We start from the raw sequence: 22,473 nt of genomic DNA on the forward strand, positions 1-22,473 counted from the left end.
ATATGCCGTGCATTACAATGCTCTGGTCCGCAAATGATTTAAATTGACACTGCCATGTTCCAATGAAGGGCCTGGCCGGGTAAGGGAGTAAAAATGGCCCCCAAACCAAATCACCAACTGTATGGCGAATATTGTATAGGATATTAAATAAGAAATTTTGGCCGTTTATTTGAACCCCTATGTAGTTTAACAGAGGATCTATAGTGAAAAATGTACTTTTTCGTTTATTTCACGCCATCCTTCGCTTCGCGAAAAAAATACTGAATGTGCATCTTACTACGGTATATCCACAAAAATTATCAAAAAATAAAATTATCAAAAATTTAAGTACTAAAAAAAATATTGAAATTTTTATTTTTATTTTATTTTATTTTTTTTTTCCTTAGAGACGAATGAACTCTCAGAGTTTAAAGTCTCTCTAATTCAATACCTTCCTTTTATTTTTTTTGTGATTTAGAGATTTAGTACTAAAGGGTGTGTCACATCAAATTGCATCACGGAAAAAACGCTGTAGAAATTCGCCCAGTAGACCGATCCTTTTGAAAATTTTAGACAGTAAAATAAAAACTATTAAACAACTTTTGGCATTTTCTTTTTATTCATACTTCGAGCCCAAGCCCGTATGCTCGCACCTTCCTCTTTACCCCGTCCATAAGGTTCTGTACAACGTCAGGTTGTAGTTTTTTTTAACAGAAATCCATTTTCTCTTGAAGTCCGCCTCCGATTTGACATCTTTTGGGTTCTTCCGGAGGGCCTGCTTCATAATCGCCCAATATTTCTCTATTGGGCGAAGCTCCGGCGCGTTGGGCGGGTTCATTTCCTTTGGCACGAAGGTGACCCCGTTGGCTTCGTACCACTCCAACACGTCCTTTGAATAGTGGCACGAAGCGAGATCCGGCCAGAAGATGGTCGGGCCCTCGTGCTGCTTCAATAGTGGTAGTAAGCGCACTCCTTTAGGTAAACCTGCCCGTTTACCGTGCCGGTCATCACGAAGGGGGCGCTCCGCTTTCCGCAAGAGCAGATCGCTTGCCACACCATGTACTTTTTGGCAAACTTGGATAGTTTCTGCTTGCGAATCTCCTCCGGAACGCCGAATTTGTCCTCTGCGGAGAAGAACTGTGATCTTTTTCACTGACGGAGCATCCATTTTTGCCGATCTTCACCGTCCGGTCGATGGTTAGGTTCTCGAAGTATCGTTTTAGTACTCTGCTGACCGTGGATTGGACGATTCCCAGCATCTTACCGATGTCCCGATGTCACAACTCCGGATTCTCGAAATGAGTGCACAGGATTAATTCACGACGCTCTTTTTCGTTCGACGGCATTTTTCCAAATTTTCGAAAAATTGACAGTAAAGCATGGCCAACGTTATCTATACACTCTTATCTGATTATAAGCGAAAGCTGAAGATATAATTCCTGAAAATTAAATTTCTACAGCGTTTTCTCCGTGATGCAATTTGATGTGACACACCCTTTACTCTAATTCACATTGAAATGTGTTCCTACGGCTTTTCTAGATATGTGTGATTTTTTTCAAATTTTTTTTTCAGTGTTGCGCGGTAAAAAGAAATTTTTTTTATATTTCTAAAGGGTCTGACTGGGTAAGGGAGTAAAAAGTCCTTCAAACCAAATCACCAGCCATCTATGGCGAAAAATGCACTTTTTCGTTTTTTTTTCACGCCATTCTCAATAGCTTTGAGACAAAAATATGAAAAAATATTGAAGGTATATCTTACTAAGGTGTATCGATAAATATCTTTAAACTATTTTTTCATCAAAAAATCTAATAATAAAAAAAATTAAATACGCTGTACAAAAGAAAATTATATGTTTTCTGGAATTTCGAAATTTTGAAAAAAATATATAACTTATCCAAATATATAATAACCCACTTCTGCTCTAATTTTTATTTAAATGCGTTCGTTTGTATTTTTTTTTCTACATTTGGCGTAATTTTTCCTGAATTTTTAAGAGCATTGCGAGACACAAAAATAATTTTCTTCATCGTCTGCATTATTATTTTATATTTTCTTAAAATCGTGTATTTTATTGTATTCGTGGTTTTCAATTGTAAGATTAAAATGAAAAAAAAGCGGATTCTTTTAAGTGTTCTTCTGATTAATCCAAATGATCTTTCTACAAGGACTTTTTTTCTCACAGAGCTCCATCGTACTGCTGACTGCTATGAATTTGGTAAAACATCTAAATCCAATGCAAAGATGATCTCATATATTTTAAGATACGAGAAAAAAAATCTATTCACAGCGCAATGCTCTAAATATACCGACAAAATTGAGACACATGAAAAATCTAAATTTAAAAAATAATAGAGCAATAATGGGTCTCTAAATTCAAAATAAATAAAAAATGCCCAAAAGCAAAAAAAATTGTTTGCGCAATTCTCTTAAGAATTCATGAAAAAATAAGCTACATGTGGAAAAAATAACACATACGAAGCATTTAAATAAAAATTAGAGTAAAATTGGGCCTCAAGGTAATATTTTTTGTCCAAATTTCGAAATGCCTTTGATATATAAAATATATATGTTATATTATATATAACACTCTGAAAATTCTGAAAAAAATCACATATACCTAAAATAGACGTAGGAAGGAATTTGAATACAAACTAGAGTAGTACTGAATGTCGAAATGAAAAAAATAAAATTTAATTTGAACATTTGCCATACAGCTAGTGATTTGGTTTGGGGGCACTTTTTACTCCCTCACCCGGCAAGGCCCTTTGTTCTCAGCATTCCTGTGCTTTTCTACTAACGCAGTCAATAACAAGCAACTAATGTAATGGCGAGACGCAATATTTTTAATATTTATGTATCACTACAATTGCGACGCTAACCACTTGGTCACGGGAGCACCAAGAATTGAGATTATGTTTTTTTTTCTCTTTCAAGGCTAGAGGTGAATGAAATGCAAATGTTTAAATCTTATATAATTCAACACTTTCTCTCTCTCTCTCTCTTCTAGCACAGTCTCGTCCCAGCCAGTGAGTGTCAACAGTCTTTCTTCAGACTAGGTGAGGGGTCTTTGTAGCCATTTGTTAAACTAGCGGCGAGCGAGTGGGCTCAATCTCAGGCCTATTGACAGTATTCTAAATGGCATTTCTCTGAGATTTTTTTAATTGACTTTTCATCCCGATACTCCAACTGATGTTTGAAGAAATCATCCGTGTTGTGAATGTGAAATGTGAACAAATAATACATCGGCTTTGGATTGGCTAGTTGCGAATCGCAATATACATATAAATCGGGCGAAAAGTTTCATCGCGAGGATGCCTTTTTCGTTTACCGGTTCGGTATCGATTGACTTGCAGCAGCAGAAACCATCTGACACCGTCTAAGTAGGCTATAAGAGCCCACATCGCGATTAGCCGATCTTAAAGTTAATCCGATTCCGGAATGGAGAACAAAAATGCGCCCATACCACTAAATTTGATGGCGTCCGAGTCCACGTCCACTTTGAGAAAATCGATATTTTAGGTAGTAAATTCATCAAACCGGTGAGAACACATATTTTTTATATAACAAATAAAATAACAGGAAAAATAAAATGGTCCATTTTACCAGACATATATACAGCCATTCCATGCCACTATATCGGTTTGGCATGGAATGGATGTATATATAAATTTCGTGTCACGATGTTCGTGGCCGAACTCCTCCGAAACGGCTAGACCAATTTTAATGAAATTATGCACAAAACGTTTGTTATGCATTAGAATAGGTCGTAAAATATATTACATACCGCTAGGATACCGATTATCGTGTATTTAATACCGATTAATGTGACACGATGCAAAAAAAATCCATTTTTTTGTATAAACTGATTTTTTTTGTGAATTTTTTTTAACCGTTTGAATACGGGGGAGCGCGATAGCGCTCTTCTTGTTCTATGTTATTATTTTTGACTTGGCACCTCTTAAAGTAGGATTTCGTCTTTCGGGGACATTTTTTAAAGAGGACTTCACGCGCTTTGTGCAGCAAACCATGATTTTGAATGAAATTGTTTAAATATTATTTCCCATTATTTAAAAAAAAATAGTTTATGTGTAGATAAGGGAGTTTAAGATAGTAAATTTTATAAACCTCACTTTTTATGTGTTTTTTTCCTATTAATACAACTTTTGTGGCCTAATCAGTTATCTAAGCTCTTTAGAATTTTTTCAAATATACCCAAACTCATCCGCATTTTTGGTGTATGCTATCAAAATTAGCTCCGCACTCAAACGGTTAAATTTGGTTTCAGAAAAAAACGTAAGAATCCAAATTTTCATCCTTTTAACCCCGTCCCATTTTCTTATTTTTATTACGATACAAAATCACGAAGCATATGTATGTGTGAACGATAACGACATACTGTTGCTGCTCCCGGTATCATGCATCTGTGCTTCTGTAATGTGATAATGTCACTGCAACTTAACTAACAAACTCATAAAATAGCACAGTACACAAACTGGCGCCTGTAACCACACGGAGAGCGAAGTTTTAACCAAACTTACCCATCGCTTCAACACCTTCGCGAATATCACAATATTTTAGCTTTCAATCGAGGGCCTTAGAATGCAAGGGGTGTAAGTGACTTGATCGGTTTCTCTTCATCAACTTTTTCTTTAGTTAATAACTCAACTGCAAAAAAGTTCCAATTTAAGTTCGCTATAGGATCCGATAGATAAGGTTCTGACCTATCTTCCACATTGTCAAATGTGGGAATGTATTTGCAGCTAAGTTATGACCAGAAGAGAGAGTCGATGTAGAGAAATCGATCGAATCACTTACCCCCTTTTCATTCTAAGCCCCTCAATTGCAATTAAAATTTTAAAAAAATATACTGCATCTCAAAAGTATACTACCAGATGGAAGATTTAAATATATTTGTTTTTCTTGGTTTTTGAGGTGTCCAACCTAAAGAGACCTCAGCTTTTATATTTTTTGGGAAACTTCAGACTTTTTTTTTACATGAAATATAAAAATTTGGGAACTTTTTAAAACTTTATGTTTCATTTCAAAACAAAAACTCACTGATTTCTATAATGGCAGTTCCGATATATTGAATCAATGGAGACTCATGTTTTTTTAATGAAACAACACTTAACTTAAAAAAATATATATACCTCAAAAATGAAAAAAATTAATGCTCGTGAAATTTTGTTGTTTCACGTACAAAATTCTGAAATTTCAAAAAAATATATATAAAAAGCATGGGATTCTTTGGGAATTGCTTTTCATTTGTACTCAAGAAATCGAAGTTTCAAATTTTCAATTACAAATGTATTCGTGAAAGAGACAACTTTTCAGCCCACCGTAGTTATGAACGATGGCTCTCGTTCGGAATGAAATTAAATAAATATTCCTGGAAGTATTAGCACTACTTTTATCAGAGCTCCGAAGGCGTTATAGCTCTTAATGTTTCTCCCTTCTAAATTATGCAAGCTTTTTCAAACACTAATAGGTGCTTTTTTATGAACACCAAAACGAAAAAACAGGGGAAATAAATCATAAATGTTTCCGAACAGTAATTTGCTAATTGCTGAAGTGAAACGTGAATGGAAGTTTCCGTAAATGTTCCTTTTTCCTGAAAGATTTCACATAAAAGCGATTAAAGCAAAGCGGCTCGGGGTACTTACCATCGTAATCATAATCATTCATATCTAACGGGATAATGTTACTCGCGCTAATACTATTATTGCTACCAGTAGTAGTGGAATGCACGTTAGGGCCATGCGGTCGTCCGCCGATTAGGGTCGGACTTGGTGTTGAAAACATTGGCGGCGGCGGGATGGGACCAATCTCGGACACCGGAATGGGTGGTTCCGGCAGCTCCGACAGCATGATGTGATTTGGTAGATGGTGATGGTGTGGGTGGCCGCCATGTTGGCCGTGCTGTTGCTGCTGATGTTGTTGGTGCTGTTGTTGTTGTAGGGCCTGCTGGTGCTGCTGGGCGACAGCAGCCGCAGCCGCCGACAGAGCTGCCTGCGATGGTAATTGATTTTGTTGCTGCTGCTGGGCGACGGCCGCCGCTGCAGCAGCCAGCGCAGATTGTTGATGTTGATGTTGCTGCTGGTGCTGCAGCGATTGATGTTGTGACTGCGATTGATTCGTTTGGTTCTCATTCGCTGGCGGTGGTGTTTTCCGATGATTATCTTGAACTGCAATGGGAAGAGGGGGTGGAGAAAATCGAGCGATTAGTGGGGGGCTTCAATGGCGCTGCAATCAATGCGATATCACTACGAACAAGTCTGAGAGCAAATTTTTTTCGGAACTATTCTACGTTAGCTGAGAATCCACAATAGGGCACAACGAACGATTAGAAAGGTATAAAAATAAAATGAATCTTCACTAGAACTAGCATACTTACAACCATCACTGTGGTAGCAGAGTACCCTGCGGGACAGCTTCGTTGGCCCGAGCGAATTGGGACGTTCCGGTTTGGATTGTGGTGGCTGGATACCGCCCTCGATCGTTGCCGGACCGCCTGTGGCTGACGGCTGATGCAAGGAACCAATTACCGAGCAGGACTGCTCGATGCAAGAGCCATTCGCACTACTACTTTGGACGTCAGTCTTTTCTTTCCTCGGTTCTGTTATTGTTTGTTGATGAACGGTGTAGTGGCATTTTGTGCAAATAAATTTGATTGGTTTTGTTTGTTTTGCGGCGGCAGTGAAATCGGAGCGCACGAGGACAAGTGGAACACACAGTTTGTTATTGGTTTGCAGTTGGTAGCGGGTTTATCGTGTGTAATATATCGGGCGGTGGTGGCAAGAGTGGCAGTTGTGTTACGGGTTGTAGTGCGTTTTAGAGGTGCACAAGTTACAAAATAGGCGGGAAAGAAAAGAGAAAGAAAACGGGAGAACCATGTAGCGAAAGCGGCTCGAACAAAATACACAACATACATATATTCTAAAATTCAAATCAGCAGGCTTGTTGTTAGTGGCTTTGTACAGAGAGATATATTTTGTAAGGAATGTAGGCAAACACTACTACTAGTCGAACACGTTTCGTCTAACTAGTTTGCTGGAGCTAGAATGTTAGAGCCGTGTTCAGCCGTGAAATATTCTTTTTGTTCCTTTTTACAGCTTTCTTCCACTCTACTGCGCTGATACTCTGTGCCATTCTATAAAATTTATATCTATATTCTACAAGTGTGTTATGTATAGAGCAATTCCAAATTAAATCGAAAAATAACAAAACATATTATATTATTTTTTTATATTTTTTTCACGTTTTGGACATCAATACTCTATAACTCTTTATAATACACCATTTCGGTAGGACTCATAGTTTTTGAGATATAAATTATCAAAGATTTCTCTTACTCAAATTGATACGCTCTTTTCAAAAGTTACACTTGAGTCAGAAAATTTCCAAATGCTGTGGAAAACTCATATTTCCTCCAACCCAAACGGAATACAAACTTTCGTTCGAATTAAAAATACAAGTTTTTAAAATCTGCATTTTTAGTTCGATTTCATTTGGAATTGCCATATATTCACGGTGCTGTTCCTCCAGATCTTTCAATCAAACAACGCAATCACACACTCACGATTCACATGCCATAGTCCTCACTCCATTCCACACACATTTCATGTATAGGGACCACGTACAATCATTCCGAATCTCTTCAGGAATCTGTACACCGAGTATTTGAAGAGAGCTTTCAACTTCCCAAAGCTTACACTATTATGTAATGAACTGATTTTGTTTACACAGATAACTAGCAGAGCATTCGAGCGCCTCTGGAGAGACGATTCAACATCATAATATTCGCCCAACTTTCGGTGCGAAAAGTTTTCGCCACCATCAGCGGATAAATTCAACCACTCCCAGAGTTTAACTTTTAATGATAAAGTTGAGAATGCGGCAGCAACCTTGAAAGTTGGTCGGTTTTCGCGTACCAGTTCTGCGGCACGCTGCTGTTCATAAATAACCAAGTGCGAAAATATTAACCCGCTTCTCCGTTCGCTCAAGTACAGACAGGACAGTTGCTCAGTTCCGATTCCGATCTCATCCCTCGCCCCATCATCAACTACTGGGGCGCGTCATTGTCAGAGCGAAATGGGCACCCGGAAGTGGGTGGGTGGTGGACATAAAGTATGTAATCATAGGACCGCGGTGGGATCGATTTTTTTCTTCATATTTTTCGATGGAGGGCGTCGTGCATACAATAACGGAAAAATTGCTGCTCCGATGGAATGGTTGGTCCTGGCATGACTTTGATGGTGGGAAATCCTGAGATTATTGAAGTGGGAACACAAAGGAACAAATGATTTCGCAACGCTCATTCCGATGATGAGTTTTGTTAAATGCGAGGCATTTTTGAATGACCCAAAAACGTGCATAACCAAAAAGGGGAAATAGCTTCATAGCGCCCCATTCATTGCTTCAATAAACATTATGCTTTGCGGTTGAATTGTTTGTACCCTTTTGTAACAAAACCGTTTCGTACAGTATGTCAGTGACAAAATTGCCCCAACAGAGGGAGAAAGATTTGTACTATTTTACAATACCCCATCCCTGTGAGACGCCTTTTTCACAAATGATATTCATGCAAACGACGGACATCTGGTTTTACTATTTCGTCTATGGAAGACAATGTTTGTTCGAAGCTGGAAATGTTTTTGTGCCCAATTTATAGGCTGGCTATCAGAGGATGGAGGAAGAATACTCAAACATAAATTTGTTATAATTAAATTGTAAATGTGGTTGGAAACAGCAGTTCTATAAGCATTGCAGCCTGATTAATATGTATGTTATCTCTTCGAGTTTGTGTCTGTCTGTCTGTCTGTGTTATTTCGTATGTGAATGGTTTCCTCGGTGGAGTTGGATGTATGAAATTAAGATTTTCCTGGAATAGGTGTAGCCATGTAGTAAAATTGTGCAAATAATATTTTGATGAGAAAATCAGATCTTTCTAAGGAACGAAAAAAGTAGATATACTTAAAGCTTCAGAATTTAGATACGTGTGGGTTTTTTGCAGTAAAAAATCTTGTGAGCAGGGAATCCAGTAATTTTTTTCATCAAATTACATTAGTAGAATGCAGCACTCATCTCACAAAAAACATTCTCAGTCATTTTCAGTGCTACAAAGTTCTCATTTAAAACGTCAATCATTCAGAACAAATATTTCTCCTCATCGATAATTAACAAAAAAAAAATCTTATTTACAATATAAACTCTATTTTTTACAATTGATTTACATAATATGTCAAAATTCGGTGTATTTCCGTTATTGAGATTAATTTCAATGAATAAAAAAAATATATAAATTAAACAAACAAAAATTCACCTTGTTATAAAACTAATTTAAATAAAACGTCAAAATGTGATTCCAAAAGTTATTCTTCGTCATTCGTGAATTCATTTTTCAAGGTCTGCTTAAAATGAGGAATAAGATATATCTCAGAAAAAATTAAAATTTCAAATACCTTCCATTTGCTGTTAAAAGAACGAAAATCGGACAAGCAGTAATTTTCTAAAAATAGCCATTTTTTTAAAGAGGAAAAACCGCAAAAGCAATCGCAAACCATCTTAACTCTGAATTATGAACCTTAAGGACGGAATAAACAAAATACGTGTATAAAATTTTCCAAAAAGGAATAAGAAAGCGGTTCTCAGATTTTCGCGAAATTTGTCAGATTTGTTCTTTATCATGAAATATTAGACCCGTATTTCTACATTTGTTCATTAGGGTTAAACTTCTAAGGTTTTATATATTTCAAATTTTCAAAATAATATATACGCCAAAGTCGGTATACAAATCGAATTTTACAGACCGCCTTAATTCAGGATGGTCCATCATTTCTCGATAAAGAATGCATAACGAAATAAATCGGCGCAATACATTTTTCCGGTCGACCTAATTTTGATGAAATTGCTGGGATTCTATAACATTTGTCAAAATTCCCGTGTACCAGAAATACTTTATCCGAATTATATTTAGCCGAATGTAACATTTATCCAATTTCAAAACTTACCCGAATATCGCATAAACCCGAATATACTTTTTATTCAAAAAGACCCAAAAAGTTTTAGAATTTTAACTATCATATTCATCGTACGTGTTTACTTATATACAAAAAAATCCTATACGTTTGTGGATTGTATTATGAAATTGTTATGAAAAAAAAAGTGGCAGAGCGTACTTTTTTCAATGTTATGAGAGAGTATAATGAATAATTTGTTATACAAGACGGACTCGATAGTCTCGGATTTTTTTTCACCGCATATAATCGAGTAAAATAATTTTTTTTATTCGTTTTTAGAATATAGAATATATAGAAGAAAAAATAATTTTTGATTCGTCCCTTAAAGTCAGAAAACAACCTTTCTCATATTAAAAAAAAATATCCAGAATCTCGCAGGAGGTGATAGACGATTATATTTGATGAAAAAAATCCTTCTACGCATATGTTCGAATTTCAACAATGACCGATTTGTAGAACTTTTTTGTTTGTTTCGGACTTTGTTGCCTCAAACTTGTTCAACATTCAAAAAGAGAAAATTGGGTACAGGATATAGTAGTGGAACATCTAAACTAGTGGGTTTAAAAAACATTTTGTAAGTGAAAAACTTATAAGTTATGATTTTTAAAGTGTTATTATTAATTTTATACCAAAAATTCAGATTAAACTTGATTGTTTCTATCGATCAAATTAAAGCTTTCACAATTTGTTCCGCTCTACAATTTGTTCTTCGACATCCAACTTCTATCCTTCATAATTTCGCTGTAATATCGATAGAAACAATTCCTGGTTAAAATTCAAGTAAAATATTCAAAAATCACGATTTTTGTCCACTTAAAATTCACATTAACGTTTAAAGGTTGCATTTTTTCTTGAAATGAGTCATATTTGAAATATATAAACTAAAAATCGGACTGTATTTAATCGAATCATATATAATCGAGTCAGTATATAATCGAGTTTGTATATGATCGAGTCCGACCTGTAACATATGAGTGATGAAGTTTTAATTCCGGTTATTTGGAATATTGATTCATTTGGGTCACGTAGCCCATTTACGTAGAGAACGAAGACGAAAAATACGAACAAGATGAAGAACATGAAAAAGTTGAAGAAGATAAGGAGACGAAGAAGATAAAAAAATATGAGAAGATTATGAAGATGGAAAAAGATAAAGAACATGAATAAGATGAAAAAATGGAAGATAAAGAAGATGAAGAAGATAAGAAAACGAAGAAGGTTAAAAAAAATATGAGGAGACGAAAAAGATGGGAAAAGATGAAGAACATGAATAAGATGAAAAAATGAAAGATAAAGAATATGAAGAATATGAAGGATATGAAGATAACTAAGAATATGAAGAAGACGAAGAAAATGAAACAAAAAATACGAATAAAATGAAAGTGGAAAAAATTAACAAAGATGAAGAAGGTGAAGAAGATGAAGAAGATGAAGATGATGAAGAATACGAGGAAGATGTAAAAGATGAAGAGAATGGATAAAATTAACAAAATGAAAAAAAGAAGATTAGGAAGAAAAATATGGAGAGTATAAAGAATATGAAAACTATGAAGATGAAGAAGCTGAAAACGAAAAAAAGAAAATGGAAAAAGACGAATAAAATGAAACCGGAAAGTATGAAGACAAAAAAGATCAATAGAATGAACAAAGTGAAAAAGACAAAATAGATGAAAAACGATGCAAAAATGTGGAAAACATGGAAAAGATGAAAAACGAGGAGAAAAAAAAGAAAAAGTAGAATAGGAAAACAAACGAAAAAGGTGAAAAAGGTGAAAAACGAGGAGAAAAAAAAGGAAAAGTTGAATAAGAAAAAAAAGGAAAAGTTGAATAAGAAAAAAAAACGAAAAAGGTGAAAAAAATGAAAAATAATGAGACGGTGGCAATGAAATAAAAAAAATGAGAAACGCGAAAAAGACGAAGAATGTGAAAAAAATTAAATGATTAAAAATATGAAGATGATGAAAATGAAAAGGATGAAAATAAAGAATGATCTACTCAAACCTAATCACACGCCTTTGTCGTTCAGTATATTTCCTTCTTTTTCGTATCGGGATATTTCCTGACATCAATTTTCTTGTTTATTTTTTTTAAGTTCACATTACACTGAAGTCACTATTTACGCGATTGATACGTGCCGCGGTTCCAGAAACCGCGTAAAAAAATCGTGTAAAAAACGACTTCAATGTATATCACATTTCGCTTCGTTCTTTCAAGTATTTTCCTCGGTGGAAATAACTATAAAAAAGCTAATCATATCCTGGTGAAGGCAATTTTCCATAACACAAAAGGGTAAGATCGATGAGGATTTTTTGAAGATTTTTGTCTACTACTAGAATTTCTTATGATTGTATGAGAAATATATCAATAATACATAATTTGGGAAATTAAAGCTTAACCTGTTTAGAATTTTTCTGCAACTTTCTTTGCAATGTACAAAAATTTAAAATAATTTAATTAATTGAATATTTTATCAATTTTATCAACTCTATTCATTTTATCAATTTTACCAATTTTATCAATTTTACCACTTTTATATTTTTTTCATCAATCACAGCAATTTCAACAATTTGATAATTTTTGATAATTTTAGCAACTTGGGCAGTTTGAGAAGTTTCTAAATTGTAAATATTCTAGATGTTTAATTTTTAAATTTTTTTTCTAAAAAAATGGTTTGTTTTCGTATGTTTCACAATATGTGATAACTTTCTAGTCATATTTCTCACTATTTTCTTTTTAACCATAAATATCTGTGGGGGCGGGGACCGACACTAATGTTTTGCAAATGCTCTGATGCGGGCTGAATGGAAAGCGTAGTAAGAACAATTCGGGGCTCAACGTGTTAAACCTTTCCGCATACTTTGTCACATACATGGCCCCCGACCGAAAAGAATAAATATTCACGTTTATGCTTTCCTTTTTACTCTTAGAAAGCACTTTCCATGCATACTTTTAAGGTCCAACTTCATTTTATTATGTGGTGTAATATTCTCAAGTATTTGTACAATAGCATCAGTGGTAAAGTGCATAGCATAGTCATGTAAAACATCCTTGCATTCCAGCCGACATTGATTCCGTCTCTGATTGGCATCATTTGGACTTTTTTCCCAAGTTGAGTTCAGTATGAGAAAAAGAGAGGTCTGCTCCCATATATAAAAACATTTTCAAATTCTTGAAAAAGGTGCTTTTATTTGTTCATTTCATCTTTCAGCACACGAAAAAGCATTTTTTTCTGCCGAAGATGAAATTTTTCTTGCCAACGCTCTAACGAAGTCAATATCCTAAGAGTAACCAAAAAGATACTAGGGAAAATATGTTCAGACAAAACAAAGTTCTTGTTTTAAAATTCCTTCTGCATCCTCATTCTCATTAACGAGGTTCAATGAGGTCATAGTTAACAGTTTTGGATATGCTCCTCCAATGATGGTAGATCGTAAGCATTTCATTGAAATCGTTTCTCCCCTGTGCACTGAGAATACCTGAATGGTCGAGATTTTGTGGTGGTTTTCTAATAAAATAGTAAAAAAAATTTTTTTATGTACAAATACGTAGGAATATTTTGGAGTCATATTTTTGGGGTAAAAAATTAAAAAGCGAATAACGGTTGAAGTGTCGAAAAACGTTCAATTTTGAGCGTTTGTTTCTCGATTGAATTTCGAGATGATGCACCAATCGATAACAATCTATTGTAGTGCAGAAAATTATGACTGTTTCTATAGTTAGTTAGTTATAATTGCGTTGAGCTTCCAATTTCCCATACTTTCATGAAGACCGCAAGATATTTCCCTAACACGGACTAGAAGTCAGGCACCGTGGTATAAAGCATCCAGATAATTAATACAAGATTTAGACACAGATTGTCTGAATCTTGGATCTGTATTCTTACAATGATGTGAATCTGTATCCTACATACATTTGAATCTGGTAATCGAAACAGCAATATGAAATATATGAAATATATATATATATATATATATATATATATATATATATATATATATATATATATATATATATATATATATATATATATATATATATATATATGTTAAATTTTCAATAGAATACATTTTCAATCCTGAAAAAATGATGAAATAAAATTTTCAATTGAATCCTAAGATCAGGAAGATGGATTTTTACCAGTTGGAATCTTGAATATAATGTTTCCAATTATTGATGGTATATTTGAAAAAAATCCATTCGTTTTTGGGCGATTGCTTCCTTCGAACGATCCAGTTATTTACAGCACAGCTCCGAACTAAGAGTTTGTCTGTAGCGAAATACATTCCCTAGCTTGGAATACTCTAGATTGAGGAAAAAGACATCTATTACTTTTACCGGTAGATGACCATAGTGGTCGATATCCCGTAAAGTACAAGTTGAGGAATTTCAGGTTTATGCTTATTGAAATTTTTTTTTTGTTTTTTATTAGGCCCATTTAGTTGTGAGTTACAAGGTGTTGCAATAGAATTCAACAAAAAGAAAACTTGGTACGTTTCACAGTTTCACTTGATAAAGGCCAGGCGACTGAAACTATGAATGGTGTTTATGGTCCCGAAACTATAGCCGTAAAAATTACGTGCAATTTTGGTTTCGTTGATTTCCTTTAGGTTCAAGATCATGGAGATTTAAATCTGGTCAATCTCCTGATGAAATAAAACCCGGTAAATGTTTCTTGCACCAGTCTTGAGTAGCATTTGACTGATGTGATGGTATAGAGGCATGCTGGAAGCTGTATGATTATTTCTTGTAGTGTTGTTTGGCCAGAGTCGTGGGTTTTCAAAACATTATACATACAGAACCTTGTGTTGATTTTAACGGTGGATTCAATGAATAGGACCACTTCTTTTTGAGAAACATAAAACAAGCATCATTCGAGAGGCTTTTTGAATTCTTTGGATTAGCCCGTAGAATCCCTGGAAGCTGTGCTACATGACCTCGATCATGCTGCTGGTTAAGTTGATCTTGTGATAAAAACATTTTCGAAATGAAAGCGGATCTCACTACCTGTGTACCAGTCTTCTTGAACCGTTTTATGGTATTTCCAAAAAACAGTTTTTAAGCTCAGAACAGAATGAATATTGAATACAAATTTACACGTCATGTTGACATTAAAATACACTTCAAAATAAAACCACCTAAATGTGTGTCAATTTACTCATTTCGAACAAAACAAATCGAAAATCGGTGACGGTTATTTTGAATCACCCTGTATCGATTCGCAGATAGTGAAATGAGAATATATAAACTTTCGTTGTGTATACAACAAGAAGAACTGTGTATTGCGCTTAGAAATGTAACTATGCCAAATTCCGTACAATTTTACATAACATCAACGCTGTATGCATAACGTTTGGTACTCAATGAAAGAATCATCACCCACGCTTTCATCGATATAAACAAATCGTAAATCGTTTCCCTTCTTTGTGGTTCGGGTCGGTGAATCGCTCGTTCGCAATTAAGCCAGACCATATGGTTAAGTGGGACTAAAATCGCGAACCGGTCGATGACTACCGCGAGCTACGAACACACACCCATCCGTATCTTGGCACTTTAGCTTTAGACTATGGATGACGACGGATCAATGGCCCAAATTCCAAACAGACTTACGTCGACAACACCGTCGATGAAGCAGCTTACAACTGCTCGGCCGAGAACATGATCAACATCGCGGGCGCGAAACGTTCGCTCAAAATACTTCTATTGTATAAACAAGGCGCGCGCGGGTGCGTTTTGCCAGCGCCAACCCAAATAACTTTGCCTTTGGTAACACTTGTGAGGGGGAAAGTGTCATTCAAGAAGCTTCAGCAAAACACACAAAAGATAGAGCGCTGTCACGCGAGGATTCGTTGGTTTTGCGTTATTATGGGAGGAATTGGATCACCAGGAGGGGTGGGATTATTTCTGCGAGAGCGCCGTAATGATTCGCACGAATATTTGAAGCTAACTAGCTGACAAGTGATTTGTACCATATTTCAGATATTTTCGTTGTTTGTAATTAACACTGACGCGCGATGGCGCGGCGACAACATACAGCCGTTTAATTCTGTCGGCCTTCACCTAGTCCGGCGCACTCGTAAAAGTAAGAACTCTGTGCCGCTGTCAGATTAATTCGAAATCAAATTAATAGCTGACAGTCTGAATGAAGGTTTGTGAGTGGTGAAGTGTTGCTTCAGTAGGTAACAATTCTTGTGTTTGAAATTTAGTTTTTTTTATTGATCAATGACAGCTGAATAAAGTTAGATAATACATTTTCTCCATATTAAATATTTCAATGGATTGGAGGGGGGATATAGAAGGCACTGTGTTCAGACTTTATGCTCATAATTCGGGCGGAAAATATGGCTTCATTTATTTTTCGTTTGCCCCTACAAATAAGTGCCAAAATGAACAGATGGGTAAAAGCGATATGAACCACGGAAAAAACGGAAAAACTTTTCATCGCAATTGCTACCCGTTTTCACGGAGCAAATATTGAACCCCATACTTTCGCGCTTTGTGTGTGTGATTGTTGTGCTGCTGCTGCTGCCACTGCTTTGCAGGATGATGCTCGACTGTTACTCTATTTCAAACACCCTCAGAAGTTTATAGATATCAGTGGTTGGATATCAGATTACACGGAGGAAGGCGGAAAAACAGTATCGAAATGAGAAAGTACGCGATGGAAAATGCGATATAATCACGTTACCGGATCTATTCCAGCGCTTAGCTTAGGGAAGCAGGTGGTGAAACAACGTCTTCGAAGAATCTCTCTCTCTTTGACGCCGACGCCAACGCTTCCGATGCGAACAGAAAGTGATTTATCGAACATCTAAGAATTGGTAACCGGAAACTTGAAGCCTTGGTTGATAGATCGTGTGAGCGGTGGAATTCCAACGACTATGAAGTTGTTAGCGACGAGGTCTTCATTTGTCTGGATTACGACACAGTGCTTTACCGTTGGTAGTTTATCGCGTAAAACAACTCATTTAATCTTAGAATGGAATGAAATGGAGTGTTAATTTTAGTTCGCTCCAGCTCATGTTTTTTGGATCCTACAGTTTGATCACCGCTTGGTCCTTCTCCCGAGTGTACAACATAAGCTGATTACGAAGTGTCGTTAATCGTATTCCCCTGGACAAATCCAGCATTTTAAATTTTCCATCGTCCATCGTGTCCTGGCAGCATGAGCAGCATCCCTTGTTGTATGTTCATCTCATTTTATTTTTCCGCTCAAATCTTTGCCAAACCCTCCCCTTCCCTCTCTTTTTTTTCTTCGTCCTCCAGAGAAATCGTTTGTGTCTGGAAGACACTGCTAAACAACTTCTCCCCTGCGCCAGAGCAGGAAAACAAAGTTGTCAATATGTGAGTGAGGGTGTGTGTTGTGATACAATTCAACTTTGGCATTGAATAGAAACGAAGAAAATTCGAAGAAAGCATTATTGCATTTGTTTCTAGTTTCCCTATTAACTATGTCTGCGCTTGTTTTAGTCAGTCAGTTTCGCAGCTTCACAAACACCCCTCTCCGATTCGATTATGTTTATTCCGCTCATTGACGCGACAAGATGTCTGGGGTTAGACCAGCAGGGAATTTGTTCTCCGATGTATCTTTTGCAAGAGTTTAATTTTTTCTAACATTATAGAGAACATTTCCTTTTTATCTTGAATATAAACGTGTGAATACAAATGACTCTTATAGTTTATACGATGAAATTGTTGTGAAGCGTAATGATTAAAACCAGAAGAAAACAATATTGTAAAATTATTTCCTAACGGTACTCAGGATTTTTGTGTTTGAAAAAGTTGAAGGAAGACGATTTCAGGAAATGAGAAAAAAATAGAACTTGTATTTTACGTAGATCAAACAAAATACACATAATAATACAGCCATTCCATGCCAATCCGTAATAGTGGTTCTCCAATTTTCATGAAATGTGGTCGTTTTGTTTCTTATCGTAAAATATTACAGTCGTATTCTTTATTATTTTCATTTCCATTTTCAGGAGGTTTTGAACTATCAAACCGATTTAGTTGAACGACATATCAAACTGAAGCAAATTGTCTAGTCTTGCGAAAAAAACTGAATTGTTTTGATTGTGTTTAGTTTTCATAGTTTACATGGTTTCGAGACCAAGGGCGCAATATTTTTTTAAATAGTTTTTCTTGAAGGCTACGATTTTTTATATAAAATACTCCAAAAACAAAAATGTGATTTTTATCATTCTTGAGTTATTATTTTTACAAAAAAATTTGAGAAAAATCGTAACTTCAATACCTATAAGTGTAAAAAACACGAGAAATCTAAAATCCGTATCTTCACGAAAAATTGCAAAATTTTGAGCACTTATTGCTCAGTAATTTCTCGAATGATTTACGAGATTTTTGTACTGATTGATTTGAACACTACCTAACAATCCTCACCTCACTCACAATTAAAAATAAATAATCTTTTAATATTTGATTTGTTGAAATAGCATATGCGATCGTCCGGGAAGAAAGGAGGCTCAGGATAAAAAAAAAAGTTTCCGAGAAAAACGCGTTTAAAGTTTACACTACGAAAACATCTGTTTTCAAGGTTTCGTGTTGGATGAAATCTCTTCTGTGGTATGTTGTCACAATAGTGAACTAGTTTGAGCACAAGAAGAAGAATGTTGAACAAACGAAATCATAAATTGTTTTGTTACTTTTTTTAATAAACTTTTTGAATTGACCTTGTACAAAAACCATCTCACGGGCTGAATTTTCAATTTAGGGAACTCGGACGGGTCTCTATCGATTCTTGAGGGTTTTCTGGTCCCAAATCGTGAAAAAAAACTCAAAATCGAAAAATTTACCTAAGCCCCTTTTTTATGGTTCTGAAGTACATCATCAGCTTCCTCTCACACGCACGCACTTCCTGTTTGGTGATTATTGAGCGAATGCTGTTTGTAGACGAGCGTCGACCGAGAATTAATTCTCTTACTCAAGACAAGGAGAGGAATTAGGGTTAAGTTTTCCCACAAAGAGGCTAGAGGTAAATTAACTGAAAAAGTTGAAGGCCTCTCTAATAAAAAAAGAAAAACGGAAGCGTTTCCTCCCAATTACGAATCCAGTCATGCAGATAGCAATCATACAGGCAGCGGCGGCGACGAGGACGTTCAAAATGGCTTTTTTTTTCAAGGCCGAGAATTTAGAATAAGCCAGAGATGTGAAAACTGTAAAAGTTTAAAGTCTCTCTAATTCAACTTCCTCTCTCAATCTATCTTTGTCTTCCTCTCTCTCTCCCTCTCTCTCTCTGTCTTTCTCTCTCTCTTCCTCTCTCTCTTTCTTTCTTTCTCTCTCTCTCTCTCTCTCTCTTTCTTTCTCCCTCTCTCTCTCTCGCTCTCTCTCTCTCTCGCTCTCTCTCTCTCTCTATTTCTGCCTCCTCTCTCTCTCTCTTTCTCCTATTTTCTTTCTCTCTTATTTTCTTTCTTTCTTATTTTCTTTCTCTCTTATTTTCTTTCTCTTTTATTTTTTTCCTCTCCTATTTTCTCTCTCCCTCTTATTTACTCTCTCTTCCTCTGCCGACGAAATTCTTTGTCCCCAAGAATGAAATAGAAATCATTTAGTATTCGATCAAAAAATCCATTATTGGAAACATGTATATTTTGAAGTGTTGAAAGGAAAGGATTTAAGGATTTTTGACACTAACTTCTAATCAGAAGGTATATTTTTCATTTTTGAGATATGTATTTCTATTTTGATTAAGATTCACGTACCAACATACATGATCAACTTTTCATCTTTAATTGGATCTTAGAAACAAACTGTTGAATAATTATAAAATGTCAAGCGCTATCTCAACGCGCTAAATCCCACATTCAGATTGGTCCGATTTGTGCACTGCAAATTGTATCGCCAAAAACGGATAACTAAAGGAGCTGCGATGTAAAATTCGAATATATTCATCAGTCTTTCCATGCCAAACCGATATAGTGGTTCTCAAATTTTCGTTAGTAGTAGTAGGAGGAACATTATTGCAAAAAAATTGAACCCTTTTTTTATTTTTTATTAGGATGCCCATTTCCATTTTAGGGTGGTGCGAAAAATTAAATTTTTTTTTTCTCAAAAATTTATAAAAATGTTAAATTACGAAGCAAAAATTAAAAAAAATTAATTTATAATTTTTGCTATTTTGGGTGCCAATAAAAATAGTTATCTCGATTTTTCGTTCGGAACTTGCTAAGAAATGTTGATTTGCACGATAATATACCCTATGCTCATAATGAACTCATATTTTGTTCATTCGGGCTTCATTCACTGGTGTCAAAAACGTTAAAATTTGATTTTTTTTGAAAAACCAAAAATCACCGAAAATCGAGGTTTTCAAAAAAAAATTATGCCAAATGTCTTAAAATTGCATTACTCGTCGTAAGATGTCATTTGTTATGGTTAACGAATGTACGAGAAAAAAAACAAATTCGGGAGGAAACGTGAATTCGGAATTGTATAAACGAATATATATATATATATATATATATATATATATATATATATATATATATATATATATATATATATATATATATATATATATATATATATATATATATATATATATATATATATATATATATATATATATATATATATATATATATATATATATATATATATATATATATATATATATATATATATATATATATATATATATATATATATCATTCGGGCTATATATATATATATATATATATTTCGCCGGGTCCGCTAGTTTAATGTAAAAATAGTTATATCTCCAGAAAGGTTAGTCTTTAAACAAAACTTATTATTCAATTTTTATATACAATAGATTCAATTTCTATATTACGGATACCGGATATCCAGCAAGCTTCGATGCCGGATATTCGGTTTTTTATTTACGAATATGAAACTGGAAGAAACTGTATGTGTGCATGAACCAAAAATAGGATTACTCTTTTAGGTTTGCGTAGCATTTCAAAATAAGTTATCAAATCAAAACTTCCAGAAATCAATTTTTTGGTATGAAATTCCTCATTAGGAGAGAATATGGATTCAAATATGGATGAAATTGGGTTGTTAGGAACGTACAAAAAGAATATCTCCCAAATCGTCAATATATGATTTTCGATAATTGTTTTCGGGTTTAATCGTTGGTTTCTTCAGTTTTCGATGTCAGGCGCTTTCCAGAACGATTCTAGTCCTCAACAGTTTTATGAGGATTTCAGAATCGTTCATTATAAACACTATTGAACAGTTGTGGAGCAGAAAAGTAGCACTAACAGTTGTGCCAACATAGAATAAATAAATTAGAGCAATTAGTTCGGCATGCTCCAATAAGTTTTTCTTCAATAATTAGGACGTAAATGAGAATCTATGAATTGGAAGATTCAGCATAAATAAAACGTCAAATGCGGAAATTTCAAATTTGAAAATACCACTATAACACATAAGCTAAATGCGAAATTGAATGCAGCTATATTAAAAATAAGGTTTGACGACATGTTTGCATAAATCTTCTAAACCGTTATAAATAATCAAATTGTTTCATTCCAATATTAAATTGAATTTCATCCATGTTTTAACGTAAAACATAACCCAAAGTACATAAAATCAGCATCTTCTTCAGTTTCATTGACATTATGTTTCTCCCCTCGAAATCAAGTATAGGTCTATTAAATCAGGGCAGAAATTCTAACTACACACATCGGAACGATTGCTCTCATAGTGTGCTATACCCATCCAAGGGGGGAAACAACATCTGATTATAATTGAACGGCATTTTGTGTGCCCTGCTATCAAGAAAGGTGGATAGATCCTTTCTCTTCGGTGGGAAAGTGAACACAGAAGAAGGAGAAGAATTCTATTCCGATGGAAATGGTACAAATGTTTATGTATGATTGCATAAACATTCCACCCATCGGCGGCATTCCAATTCACCTCTGACTTAGCTCTAGAGCATTGCTTACGCTGAACTTTCCAATCTGTCTGGGGGTCAAACCGGAACATCTGGGAAGCAGCATGTACGATTCCGCCAAAATCTGCCCCTCTATTGGGTAAGAGAGAGAGGAAGGCTAGAAAAACTATTTCTGCAGCTTTTTTATTATTATTATAATTTCAGTCGTTTTATGTCTCTCATGGCAATTTCATTTTATTTTTACCTTCAACGGGCGCAAGCTCGAAAATATATACAATTCATGCGGTAAGCTCCACCAGTAGAGGGAATCTAAGAAAAAGGGGTGGAAAAATAGTTTTATTCAAACACACGCCCTCACGAGCATGTTAGAAAGGAACGGACGAAATTGGGAAGGAAAATCATTTTTTTCTGCTCGTTTGCTTTTCCCGCGGCTACCGGCAACTCTCGTGTGATTGCGAGATTCTCCCCTGCCAGAAGCGACGCGGCGCTGCTTTCTAGGTCGTTTTATTTATTTATTCATTCAATTTACATTGACATTGAACTTAAGAATATTTCAGAAATAGTTTATTTTCGACGCGATTTGAGGCAATGTTTTTATGAAC

At 35.1% G+C, this 22,473-nt stretch overlaps 3 protein-coding genes across 5 annotated transcripts in view; 1 reads left to right on the plus strand and 2 right to left on the minus strand.

Annotated features, from left to right (window-relative positions):
* LOC129768176 (uncharacterized) overlaps positions 1 to 22,473 on the plus strand; it is a 77,166-nt gene that overhangs the window by 50,959 nt on the left and 3,734 nt on the right. For both annotated transcript variants that reach the window (XM_055769643.1, XM_055769644.1), the window contains exon 2: positions 2,988 to 3,036. In XM_055769643.1, coding sequence (XP_055625618.1) covers positions 2,988 to 3,036 — 49 coding nt within the window. The remainder of the gene's footprint in view (positions 1 to 2,987; positions 3,037 to 22,473) is intronic.
* Positions 1 to 22,473, minus strand: part of LOC129768173 (phosphatase and actin regulator 4-like) — a 424,364-nt gene that overhangs the window by 38,488 nt on the left and 363,403 nt on the right. For both annotated transcript variants that reach the window (XM_055769640.1, XM_055769641.1), the window contains exons 7-8: positions 6,375 to 6,596; positions 5,644 to 6,165 (exon numbers count right to left, since the gene is read on the minus strand). In XM_055769640.1, the coding sequence (XP_055625615.1) occupies positions 5,644 to 6,165; positions 6,375 to 6,596 (744 nt within the window). The remainder of the gene's footprint in view (positions 1 to 5,643; positions 6,166 to 6,374; positions 6,597 to 22,473) is intronic.
* The window catches only part of LOC129768177 (uncharacterized), a 110,460-nt gene continuing 94,589 nt past the window's right edge, over positions 6,603 to 22,473 (minus strand). The window contains exon 2 of the mRNA XM_055769645.1: positions 6,603 to 8,861. Within this exon, the coding sequence (XP_055625620.1) occupies positions 8,851 to 8,861 (11 nt within the window). The 3' untranslated portion in view covers positions 6,603 to 8,850. The remainder of the gene's footprint in view (positions 8,862 to 22,473) is intronic.

Source organism: Toxorhynchites rutilus, chromosome 2, assembly GCF_029784135.1.
Source record: "Toxorhynchites rutilus septentrionalis strain SRP chromosome 2, ASM2978413v1, whole genome shotgun sequence".
NCBI classification, from domain to species: Eukaryota; Metazoa; Arthropoda; class Insecta; order Diptera; family Culicidae; genus Toxorhynchites; species Toxorhynchites rutilus.